General features: G+C 36.4%; 1 protein-coding gene across 1 annotated transcript in view; it reads right to left on the bottom strand.

The window, feature by feature from the left end:
* Positions 1–13,709, bottom strand: part of SEMA3A (semaphorin 3A) — a 173,860-nt gene that overhangs the window by 119,114 nt on the left and 41,037 nt on the right. The window contains exons 3-4 of the mRNA XM_026071286.1: positions 4,352–4,509; positions 1,487–1,549 (exon numbers count right to left, since the gene is read on the bottom strand). Coding sequence (XP_025927071.1) covers positions 1,487–1,549; positions 4,352–4,509 — 221 coding nt within the window. The remainder of the gene's footprint in view (positions 1–1,486; positions 1,550–4,351; positions 4,510–13,709) is intronic.

Here is a 13,709-nt window from a genome sequence, read left to right as displayed (position 1 = left end):
CACTCCAGAATAATAAAATGTCTCCATTTATTATGAATAGATTGGAATCAGCCTACTGCAATGTATGAAACATACTCTTCATTTCTGAATTTATAAAAATAAGAATTAAAAATTTAAAACAGTATACTTTCAGTCTCGGTGCTGTATCTCTTATTAATTTTCTAGATTTCAACTCAGGCTGTAAAAAAAATCTACTTAATTTAATATCACAAAAAGTATAAGATTGGGCTGCAAGGTTAGCTAATTTGTTCAGATGTTTAACACCAGCCTTACTTTTTTTTCACCTTGAAAATTAGATATTCTAATCCTCACCTTGTAATGTACTCCTGAAAATTATTTGTGAACATGAAGAAGGATTAATTTAAACATATTACTGCAATTTAATGAAATAGCTCTTGCTATAGCCAAGTACTTTATCTGCCCCTTCGCATATATAGCTCAGCCCATATCTCTTAGTTTTCACCTAATCTACCTCTACTGTTCCCAGTTGGCTTTTTATGAAGACAACTGTCCTTTATGGCCTAGGTAAAGACCAATGAACCTATTTTTATTATGACCTAGGAAATTATTTAAATGGAGCTCTCTAGAGGCAAATGGTTGGCATTATGAATATTTTACAGAATCATCTCTGAAAATCAGGCCAATAGCATATACACATGGGGCCAAGTTCCACTTTCAGTTATACCTTGGCAATCACAAGAATTTCCCATTTGGCTCCTCTGTGCAAGTATTTGGCTTATTGCACGTGTGTATTTTCTCCCTCCTTTCCTTCTGCAGCTCTCGCCTCCCAATTCCCAAGCTGTTCTTGCACAGAAGATAGTCATTAGCAGTGTGGAATGACTATTATTTGGGGTCTACTGGCTAGGTATCTCCTGCTTCATAAATACAGTGACTGACATGTACACTTGAATACGGGAAAATGCACAGAAAAATATGCCTAATATCACTGTGTCTTTCCTGGGGCATTAAAACTGATGCAGAAAGTTAAAACCACTTTGAGCTCAATCTTGCTATAAAGTCCATACAGGAAAAAGCCTAGGAAAACCCACTGACCCCAGTGAGATGCCACAGAGAAAAATGACTGTTTGGAACTCACAAAAGGACTGGGACCTGGAACGGTGCAAAAATACATCAAAATTTTAAGTACCCTGAGATCAAGAGAGAATTACGCAAGAGTTAATAGTGTCTCTCTTCCTCCTCTTTCTTGAGAAGAGAAATTGATTTTGGTTTTTTTTGGGGGGGGGAGTAAATAAATTTTACTTCATTTGCATAATTTCCATTTATGAATTTAAACCTCTGGTTATAAATGTAAAGATTCATTATTTAGAATAACAAGAAGAGGCTGAGGTGACTCAAGTCTGATATGATCAGACAAGTGGCCTTACAGAAGAGGAAAAATATCTTAAGAATTAACATAAAGAGGCATAATAAAATATTTTAAATATTTTATAAAGGAAAAAAGGATGCTAAAAAGATTTGTACTTACCAGAATATCTTTTCCAGCCCACTTGCACTCATCCCTTCGGGAATGAGATACAGGCCAAACAATCTAAAGACACAGAACAAAAATCATGTTATGTTATTTCATCCTTCAATAATCACAAATTGCAGAGCAAATGCTATGGAGTGTCTTTACCCAGTTTCTCTTTTTCCCTTTCTTTTCTTTATTTCCTTTTCTTTCATAAAATTTGACAACAAAGAAATGACATGATAGGAAAAAAAAATAGGAATGAAAGGAATCACTGCAAAAACAATCTTGAAATACAGTCTGTATTGTGAATCTCAGCAGTGAATCTTGAATACTAATGATAAGAGGGTTGATTCTCCATTATATGAGAAGTGTTCTTCCACTGTTTTAAATCTGATATAATGAAATGGAGACTGAAAGCAAAAAATTGCAGATACTTACTAACAATAAATCTGATCTATGTGAAATGCAATCTCGCATTAGGCTTACGGCATCATAAATGAGGTGTTTGCCTCTTCAGTGTATCTACTAGTTCACTCTTTTATGAGTCTTCATTAAATAATAAAACCAGAAACTGTGGTATTTGAAAAGTATCATACTGTCAAAGTAGGAATGTTGTTGCTATTCCTATAGAGCTACCCTAACACAAGTAATCTTAAACCTGAGTTTATTATGGTGTTTGTTTAGTAGAAAATGTATCTCACCTCATACAGAGAAAACCCAGAGACCCTCACAGTCAATTATTCATATTTTTTGAAAAGCTTTTAGGAATTACATATAGAATAAAACATGATCTTCACATAAAATGCCAGGCTATTCATTCGGGAGCCTCAGATAACGCAATATGAATGGCCATAAGTCTGGATTATAACCTTGGTGTTCAATACAATTTGTTAAAAGAAAGTGAAAGGGAAAGTATTAAAAAAGAAAAAAAAATGAATATAGATGGCAGAAGAGGATGGAGGAGATATTATATATGTCTTTTAAAGTAAAGTTTGCAACAGCAAGTCTAAATTCAGAATTCTCTTATAATATTATGAAATCAAAACAGAAATTGAACCTCTTAAGTCTATAAAATGGGCTGAAAATTTTATGAGCAAATTCTCCCTCAAAGGATTCCTGCTACTTCCTCTTTCTATTCTTGGCTTAAAATGTACAGAGCCACGTGAAAATTAAAATTTACTAGGCTGAAAAACATTAACTAAACTTCTCTGATCTCCCAAAAGGACCAGTTCAACTTCAGTTCAAGTTTTGGACAAAGATTTCTATATTGTTCAAACCAGTATTTTAATCTCTAAAATGAATGGCTAAATGTTCTCTTTCTTTATTGTCACAGTGCAATATTTTCTCTAATTTGGCTTAAAAGTCTAGAGCTAAAGAGCACCATTTTTAATACACTGGAAAATTTGGCTTTTGGGGTGCTGCTCCTTTCGAGTCATATGTTGCTTTCAGCAATTATATAGAAACCTTAATTCTTTTTAATGGCAGCAACCACTGGTGAAGTTCCAGCTCAAGTGCAGCACTGGCAACATTATGATTTTGATCTAACTTTCTTCAGGGACCCCCTTTCTTTACTAAACTGACCCCCAAATTCTTTAAGTACTTTTTTATTCTTAAGTCTAAAGTCTAAATATAAGACTTAAAGCTTACTCTTTAAGTCAATTTTGACTTAATTGAATGTTCAGTTCCATGCCACCAACAGCAAATCTTTATTTATTATTAATAAATCTGTGTATAATTTCAGAGAGTGTTCTAATGGTACTTGAATCCTGAAATCTGTAGGACACAATCCCTCCCATTCTGCAGAACTGTTTTCTGCAATGGAAACACCTTCTTTCTTTTAATTATTCCAGATGTTTTTCACATTAAACTATGAATCCCTCAGAGAATTCAAATAAATAGCTAGTTTCCTTTATAGCCTCTCTAAAGAGAATAGAAAAGAAAATATCCAGTTTTCCTTTTATCCTTTTTCCTTAGAGAATACAAATGAATAGCCTGTCTTCCCCCTGAACAGAAAACACAAGGTATTTATTGCTATCATCTTAGGAAGCTAATAGTCAAACGGGCAAAAGGTCAGGAACACCAAGAAAAAAAAATCCCGGAGTATTGAAGCAATATATCTCCCATAAAAGGGTAGTCTCAAGATTTTAAAATGTACCATCAAAATACTTCAATATAACAAATCAAACCTCCATCTCACTGTTTACCTTCTAAGCATTTTGTCTCATTAAAATAAATGAAAAGCTAAAATGATTTATTTAGAGGCAAACAAAAGCATACTCTGGAACGTCACCAAACTGTCAGCTTTTAATTTGTCTCCAACTTTTACTGGAAAATTATACTCTCCATCAAGAACAGCAAGTTTTTATGAATCTGTTGCTCTTTAATCAATCTGTAATCCGTTATGGCTCATGAGCAGCAGAAACACAGTGCCTGAAAGTGCTGTGTTAAAGAACAGACATCAACACTCAGATTCTCAAAGAGCTGCTTTTTACCTGTAACAAATACCGAGTAATAAGGTGTTTTTGTATAAACTGTCATAATAGTCACCTTTGCTTTATTTAGCAGCAAACATGAAAGTATGTCTTATTTGGGAAACAGCTGGACTATTCACTTATCATTGCTACAGTTACTGTATTACTTCTCATTTTTGCAATCTGAAAAAAAGTGTTGTAGATTATATAATTACAGATTATAAACTCATTATAAATTTCATTTTATAGAGTCAGCAATTTTTTTATTTGTTTGTTTAGCCATATAGTATTCCTGATAACAGAACACTTACTACATAATTCAAAGAGTGCCCAACAAAGTCTGGGTAACAATGATTTGTACAACGTTAAAAGCGCACATTTACTTTCTATAAAACATGATTCAAGGTACCTTTTGATATTCTTTGATGTTAACCAGGTTGAAAGAAAATATGTGATCCTTTGCACCAACGTACAGTCGACTCCGCTCTTCATCCAAGAGGAAAGTATGGTAACTGGAGCTATTAGCTAGTCCATTAAAATTGATTATATTGTTGGATTCCAACATTTCTGTAAGACAAAGGCAATACTTTCTATGTTAATACAGTTAAGTGATATATAGACTAGTATCCTGACTTTGTATGGATTTCACTTTAGCAAATTATATTTACGGAGTGAAAACCAGTGAAAGTTTTTTGTACCTGGGCCTGGGAATGTTATTGTTTCAAGTACCCAAACCCAAACTGCTAGTGAGATTCAGCTCTATGTAATGGAAGGTTCAAACATCAATAAAATCAATGAGAATCTTGTGTGAAGGTTTTAGGTGGCAAATTCTATCCATGTAACTCATCAACTATTGGACAAAGTTCAATTTTGTTCAATTAATGAGATTTTCAGGCATCAACCTGAGGATGACCAGCGGATATAAACCACATCTAAACACAAAATCTGGTATTTCCAGCATTAAAAACAACAACAACAACAACAACAAAAAACCCACCTATTTCATACAGACCTATAAATTGTGAGAAAAGAGGAAAAAAAAATGGTGAGCTAAAATACATGTGCAATTCATCCTGAAATGTATTACCAACATCCCAGGTTACTGACACAGGCAGCATCCATACCAGGACCAGAGCCAGATCCACTCTATCATTTCAAGGCATGTCTACACTAGCAATTCAGAGATTAAAAAAAACTTTCCCTGGGATATGACAGATCCTACCCGGTGCTCTGAAAGCAGCAGGGAGAGGCCGGGGACATAGAGAACATCCTCTGTAACAGCTGGATGCCAGCCCCAGGTTCAAGCCCCGGCTCTACAAGGCACGGAGCGAACGCTTTAGGTGCAGGAGCAGCTCCACTGCTGCCCATGCAGCTCCTCACACCCCGGGCCAGGCCCCGTAGGAAGATGAGGAAAGGAGTGAACATAACGGCATCCAAGGAGAAGATTGCTCAAGGGCACAGCCAGACCTTCAGACAGCTCATGTGTACGGTGCTATGCCACGCGTGCAAGTCACGGGGGTGTATCGCTTCTGCCAAAACAGCTTCAAGATGTTCAGAATTTGCCTAACAATGCAGCACCTGGCTTTGACTTTCCCTTTTTGGTATTGAATAAGATTACTCTCTTCCATTTTCAACCATTACTCCAACTGTACTCATTGTGCTGATAAAAATCGATGTGAAGCTGCTTTTTTAACATAAGTTGATTCTGCTTTATTTTCCTTTCTTTGTACCCTTTTTCCTTCTTTTCCTTTAACAGGAACATGGAAGATGTCAAGAGGGGCTCCTTTGGATCTACATAATAGCAATACTTACACTTTTACAGAATTTCATTAGCTCCGACTTAGTAGTCACGCAAATGTTAAACCTATATTTTATATTCATATATACCGAGTGAATTTTGAAGAAGATTCCTGGCTGATATTCTACAATGGATAGGCAACGCATTCAAGGAAGATAAGATAACACTCAGAAGATGTATAACATTCAGCCTAGATTTGTATTCTTTGCACTTAATTGGACAAACTCTCAATAGCATCAAAAAGAGCTCCCTCACCTAGGAGTAGAACAAAGTGCCGGAGAATGCTCTATAGTTCTCTATTCTAGGAATTTTCTGATTGAATGTGACTATATACATTTATGCTGCAGCATGCTTTTTAAAACTGGTGCTACTTGTACTCAAGACTTAAGTTCTCTCCCTCTCTCTCTCTCTCTCTTTTTTTTTTTTTAATATAACAAGAAGAAATCAAATCACCCCAAGCAGTCTTGTCAAAATAATTCTTCTGGATTCCTGCCAAGTTTTAGAATTTGACTGTATTGTCCTCCAGTTCACTTATTTGCATTTTGTTAGAGACTTTACTAATTCTCTTTACATTGTAATGACTGATTCAGATGTTGAATGTCTCTCTGCTGAATAGTGAGTGATGCAGATGATTGATTGCTTAACTTGTCTTAGATCTCTTCTGGCTAGAAACGCTTTGCTGTCATCTGTATCTGTTAATTTTTCTTATAATATAGCTGTCAAAAACCCTCATAATTTTTTCATCTTTTGTAGTCTGAACTCTCCTAGGTGTGATTCTGCCCTTTGTGACTGTGGCATAACGAGAAGTAGCTGCTGAAATCAGTGAGCTACACAAATGGGAAACTGATGTAAATGGCAAGAAGATCAGCCAGTCACATAGCTGCCTGGTTTAAAACCAAATTGAAATGATTTTTCTATTGCAGAGTTCTGAATACTCACATCTACAGATGGTGTTTGATGTTTTCTTTTGTTTTCTAACATTCATGAAAAATGCCGGATAATAACATTGGAGTCTAATGGTTTTTTATGGCCAAAAATAAATTACATCATTATCTTCACTGTTGCTATGTCTCCACATTGTAACTTAAAAGGACCAGGTGTAGCTGTGCAGGGAATAGTAATTTTTTTTTTTCTTTTTCTGTGACTCTCTAGAATATGCAATGGTGTTAAAGGTAACACTATTTCTTTTTCTTTCTCTCTCTCTTTTTTTTTTTTTCTTTTGGTGAAGTTGTAAGTTAGAATCAAATTGAGTTAACTTCCAGCTGCCTCCTGTAAGATTAGGACATTACTTCTGGGTTTTAATCTAGTACCTCCTGTGCTACCCCATTCACTTTTGCAGGAGATGGCCAGATTTCCAGTTCTATTTCACAAAAAAAAAAAAAAAAAAAAAAAAGGCCTCAGAATATTGTCATGACTATATTTTAAATCCTCTTGTGAAATCAGGTTTCTACTTACCAGGAACTAGTCCGAGAATATAGGTTGAGGGCAGAAATGACATTTAGGTGCTGATGATTCTCTTTCACTACTGATTTAATTAGGATTGAGTTACATCACAACTAAGAGGTAAAAACCTAAATAATCCCTGCGGATCCACTGCTTTTTATTCCAACTTACATTTATTTCTCCAGTAATGAATAGAGTTTTATATGACATTCTGGAAAGGGCTGCTGAAGAGCAGAGCAATGGCATTTGCACAATCAATACAAATTAAGTATTCCACTTCCTCAGATTAATTAGTCTCAAAGTGTTTACCATCCAGCGCGCTCTCGGTACCCAGCCAGCGGCTGTTGCTGAGAAGATGACAGCAGCAGCAGTGACAGGGCACATTCCCTGAAGGGCATTGACATCCATCAATTCTGTGATCAGTCATGCTGGTGAGGTACGTGCCTGATCGGTGCTAAAATAAACCAATATTTACAACCAAGACCACATGACAATGACAAGAGGAAAGCGATGAATGCCTTCCCAAAGTCAATGGTATTAATACTGTCTACTATGCATACCCTAATTCTTTTCTTTTTTGTTGTTCGTATTGAAGGTTAGAGACATGCTGGGTGTATACATGACCCGCGCAGACATATAACGGTTGCCTGTTTTTACAATCACTTGTTGACTTCCTCTATGCTTTGCCCAGTTATTTTTATTGCAAAGTTGGTAACTCTACTCCTCCAGCGGTTACAGCCAAACGCCATTTCTTCAGGAATTGCTCAGAAGTTGTTTTCTTACTTCCTTTTGACATATCTTCAGCTGCATGCATTCCTGTTGTTTCAAACATTTCCCTGTAAAGCTAACAACTCCACATTATGACTGTAATATTGTCTATAAAATGCTGTAGGAGGTAGACTTAGAGTGGGTGGTGATACTCTGAAAGTAATAAAGACTTCATTGCTTTTGTTATTGGTGCTTGCTTCCCACATTTATTGAGATTGTTGCAGGTGACCAAAACTAACAGTCTTAAATGCACCACACGTTAAAAAAGCACTATGTTATTCTGAATTTTCACTTGTAATAGTCACTGAAGCCAGCTGGAGTTTCAGTTTCTCAAGATCTGTGGGCCAAATTCTCCTACCAACCACTTCACCTCAACTGCATTTAAGAATATAATTTGTAGCCCTTCTGACATGTTTACTCCATTTTGCTCCACTTTTTCTGCCAGTGTCCAAGCCTCTGGTATTTGCATTTCTTTGAATATGCCTTTCCCTAGATTCTTCTATTAATTTTCTTTCCCCTTTCTTCTATTAATTGAGGGTTTCGTTAATCCATTCTCTGACCTGTGTCCGAACATTCACTTTGCCAGAGCAAGCTGGCAAATTTACAGAAGAAAACCAGTCCCTAACTCTTGTCTTTCTTCTAATACATGATTATTTAATTTGCTAATGGAATTTCAGTTTAATAGTACGTATACACACTGAGGGTCAAATTCCAACAGTGAAGTCAATGGAAATATGCATGCACAAGGAATGTAAGTTTGGTTTATTTTTATGACACTTTTTTCATTAAAGAATAAGCCAGAAAACCATAGCTATAGCTAAGATGAATACAGTCAGACAAATCCTGAGTTTGCTATATCCATGGCTGGTATTCCACTGCAAACTTTGCTTTATGTCCTTGTTCCTTCAGTAGAATTTTGTCAAGAGGAGAACGTAACAAAATAAACCCATCTTAGTTTGTACATATTCTAATATGGAGCAAATTATCTTTTTACTGTGCAGGAGTTTGTCTATGCGACAAGTGAGCAAATTTGTGAGTTTTGACCTGTGCTCCTGTTATAGTCTTCACAATAACATCAGTCAAGATATTTTTGTTGATAGGAATCAAAGACCCATAACAATTTCCACAGAAATCAGAGGAAAGGACCCCCAGTTTCTTCACTCGGATTCAACTCTGGCCCTGTCCTTTTACTAGTGACTCCGTGGAGTTGACTGGATTATACATTCAGTTCTGCTCGTCATAACATGCTCGTGAATCAAACGAGTGGGTTGATGGTTGCACAAAACTCCCGACCTTCATTCCTTTGCCTGCAGTGATAAGATCTCATTGTATATCTCCTAGCAGTAGATAAAAGATGAGTCAATGAGTATTATGCCATCAAACAGGGATTTTGCTGAACTGTGAGCAATGCCTCCCACAATGTCATGCTAGAACATTTCCTTCTTCTCTCGCCAGGCTTTTACTTTAGCTAAAGAGTATCAGGTGGCCACATGTTTGCACATGCATATGTTGCTTACACAGATGAACATTGTGCCTCTTCTGTATATTAGCACAAATATCTTTCTAAATAAACCTAGATATAAATTAGTCATTACTCTTTGTGTGATTATTTGCTGAATTCCAAGATATTAAGGCTACTGTGCAGGGAAAGGAGTGGATATTTTAACTTCTAACCTCTTCTGTATGTCCTACCCATTTTATGGTTTGGCGTGTAGACAGTGAAAAGTCTGTGTGGGACCCTTCTGCTTTGCCCTTAGCAAACAATGCAGAAGAAGGCAGGGGCTGGCAGCATGTCAAGGGAGCTTCCTATGAGGCATTAGCCAGATCAGGGGTTTTGGCAAAACCAGGGATGCAGAAGGGAAAATGCATCAGATTTGTTATGAGTTAATCCCCACATCTGAACCTAGAGAAGTAGACAAAGTAGACAAGCTGCGATGCACACAGTGGGATATTTCTATTTATTATAAATGTTGATAGTAGGCAACTCAGGTGATTTTCAGGTGTCTAAAATCAGGTGAGATATTGACCCCATTCAAAGTCTAATGCTGGGTAACATGCCCAATGCCCTGAAGAATACTTTCTTTTTGCTGGGATTCTGCTGTTTTACACCTGAATTACTTTCTTTCCCCTACTCCTCAGATGTCACTAGGACCTTAAGAATAAGTTCTTAATAAATAAGAATAATAAATAAGAATAAGTTCTTAATGAAGAGAAAGATTCAATTGTCCATTGTGACAAAAAATAATAAAGAATCCTGCTAACAGGCTATGGTATAATTCAAACCAAGATTAACTACCACGTTTACTCAGAGGAGGTTTTCTTCAAAGTAATTAATTAAAGTAATGGACAACCACTTAATCAATTGCTTAATATTTCACCCTAAGCAAAAAGCAATAATAATAATAATAATAATAATAATAATACAGAGATCTTTGTTTTGTTACATTTTTTACTATAAACATTCAGGCTATCAGGCTTTTAATAACATTCTAAATGTGCCAACACTTCCAGTGGATTTTTAACAATGATCATTTAATTTCATGATATGACCAGCAGAAAACAGAAACAGAAAATGATTTAGAAACAAACAAACCTCAAAAACTCATGGTATTGCATAATTTCAGAATTACAGTGCTTGGAAATTACAGAAAGTGATCATTTTTATCTGAAATGAAACAAAAGCCAGGTTTATAAAATGTATGAGCTCACATAGTGCACTAAATGGTTTACCCATTTTTAGTAAGGTAACAAGAAAACTTTTGCAATCAGCACCTTTGGTTTTTTGCTATGTTATGAGCCAGATAAACTTGAAACTACACAGGATTTGTTGTTGATGGCAATTCTGTGTTATTGTAATTTGAATGAGATAAATCACAGGGAGAAAAGGGAGGGTTATCTTATCTGTAATCAAAATACAATTGGAACAGAGCCTCTCACAGCTGTTCAATCAATCCCAGCTTTCATCCGCCTCATACACCTTATCATAACAGTTGCCAATCACCGTGTTTCACTGAACTTTACTGGAAGGAAGAAAAAAATAGAACCATTTTCTGCTGCTAAACTTTGGTTCTGAAAGAACCTGTAGTGCAGAAATGTAGCTCAGGGAACTACATGCCATTACGATGTAAGCAATTAGAAGTAGCTAGGACAAGATATACAGTCTTTGGTGTACTAGCGATGGAAGCCAAGCCGTTTAAATGAAACACTCCTGCTTACCTTCCACTGCAGCAAAGAAAATCTGAGGGCCACAAGTATACTTTGATTAAAACCAGATCCTTGGAAGGAGGAATGTTGCACCAATGTTTTGTTTCAGTTGCACCAGTCTAAGTATGGACTAACTCCTTTGACTTCAAAATACTGATGCACATGTTTTTTATACTGTAAAACTGAGAGTAGATTTTAGCTCATTAATGTCAGCGCTATTTAGCTACGTGACAGCCCTTAAAGTGTTCTTGATTTGAATAATTGAAGGAGTCACATGATATTTTAAAGACATAAAACATTTTGGTTTCTAAAGCCAACCTGCTTTCCCTTTATTGTTTGTATTTTTTGTCCCTGAAAGTGAATCCAGATTATCCCTATTGCTCAGTTATTTTCTTACAAAACATGAAAAATATTAACCTTTGAGCTAAACAAGGGCTTATAAAGGTTGATTTCATATATTTGTGAAATTATTCTAATATCTCGTATTATGAATTTGACTTTGTGAGCAAGATTATGATACAGATTTAACTGTGAACTTCAAAGGTATTTAAATGCAAAATTGCTAAAAAAGCACAGAGAATAAATATTACTTATAGCATTTTTTGTAATAAACCATTAATATGTACGTGTGTGCGTATAGATACATATATATACACACACATATATGCATATATATATACACACATATATACATGTATGCATATACATGCACACACACACACACATACACATATACGTGTGTGTGTGTGTGTGTGTGTGTGTGTGATGGCAAAAAGAGGCCAGCAGCTGGTTTTACTGAGAAGTTCTCTAAGAGAAATCTTATCTGGCTTAAAATTTGAATAGGTAATACTTTTGCTACCTCCCATTTGTACCCCTGGTATAAAGACTGTAGAGGAGAAATAATGGAAGGGGTGCATTGTATCAGTGATGTCCCAGCTGCTAAGGACAACATCTGTAACTCTTAGGGTTCTCTAAAATGTGGCAAAGTAAGGTGGCAAAATACTGAGCTAATGAGAATGGTCTCTCAAAATACCAGCTGGAATACTGGAAACATGGTAGCAGCATTAACTCAGCTCTCGCCTTGGGTAATACATCCGGAATGAGCTTGGTAAACTCAACCATGGCATTGCAAGACCCTAAATTATACCATCATCCAAGCTACTACAGCTAAATAGCCAGCTCAATCTCGTTCATTAAGTACCTCAGTCATCATCAGATGTAATTAGTAGTTCATTAATTCTCAACCATTTGTTTGATACTGCTGGAAAGTTAGGCTTCAATGGGCAGAACAGGTCCTGGTTATCAAGAAAGTGAAATTGTGGGTAGTTGTCACTTCATGGATTGCCTTATCTATAAAAAAGTTCCATTTGTGCCTCATTAAGTATCATATCACACAGGCATGCACACCTTTGCAATGACTAAGGGCACGGAGAGCAAGCTGTGCTCGCAGGGCTAGAATGTATTTCATTTGGCCAAGCTGGGAACAAGGTGGGAATACAGTCATGTCCCATCCTCTGCTTGGCCTAACCACTTGCTGGGTCCAAGCATAAATAGAGCACAATTTTTACTCACTAGCTATTTCCAGGAAATAACAAGACGATGGAAGAGTGATTGGAGGTGGGTGAGAAAAGCAGTCTTCTGTGTGGCCTTCTGTGTGTATGTTTAAGGTAACTCTCGGGGAAACCAGATCTACTGTGCCCTGACTCTAGGACTATTTCAAGTAAGAAGGAATTCAGACCCTTATAATAATACTGGGAGGAATGAGATGTAGAAGGACCCTTGACTCCGGTAAGGATAGAAAAGATACAGATTTAAAAATCATGATTTTTTTCTCCTAGAACAAAAGTAAAGCAGAAAAGGAACTGTGACTCTACAGGCTCATCTACCTGCTCCCCAAACATCAACCGTAGGTAAGACAGAGGTAGATGATCTTGCTTTAAACTCACTCATGTACTTGCAGTGTCTAACAACCACGGCTAAGGGGTCAGCAAAGATGAACTGATTTTGCTCTTCATCTAATCATGGTTTCATGAAGTTCATATTCACGGACTAGGATGTTACACTAGACTGCGCAGGCAAACTACTTTGCAGCTAGCTCAGGGGGTATGACTATGCTTTATTATAATCATAATGACAGCTAAAAGTCAGATGCACTCAGTCCAAGGATAAGGTGTCTACCTGCTGCTTTCACACAGGTGAAACTGGAGAAGTTTTAGGTTTATTTATTTATTTTTAATGAACATTCCTTCTTCAGAGAACTTAATTCTTTATATAATCTTTTGGGGAAAAAAAGAAAGAAAGAAAAGAAAAACACAGCTTCTCAGGTGAAAAGAAAATGGTCTGGGTAATGTCAAAACATGTCAAGATGTTTGGGGACTATTAAGCAACAAACTACTTAGAATACCATGACGTTTGAGAAAATTCCTTTCTGAAAGCTGGCCCAGTGAGAATGCTGATTTTTTTTTCTCTTTCATTCATCTCTTAACATCTTTGTCTTTTGAATTTCCTAACATTTTAACCTGGAATTCCAATGTCTAGTCAGCGTCTTTACAAT

This window comes from Apteryx rowi, unplaced genomic scaffold, assembly GCF_003343035.1.
Source record: "Apteryx rowi isolate R43461 unplaced genomic scaffold, aptRow1 scaffold_108, whole genome shotgun sequence".
Lineage (NCBI taxonomy): Eukaryota > Metazoa > Chordata > Aves > Apterygiformes > Apterygidae > Apteryx > Apteryx rowi.
The sequence above is the reverse complement of the archived record's forward strand: the minus strand, read 5'-3'. Positions and strand labels throughout refer to the sequence as shown.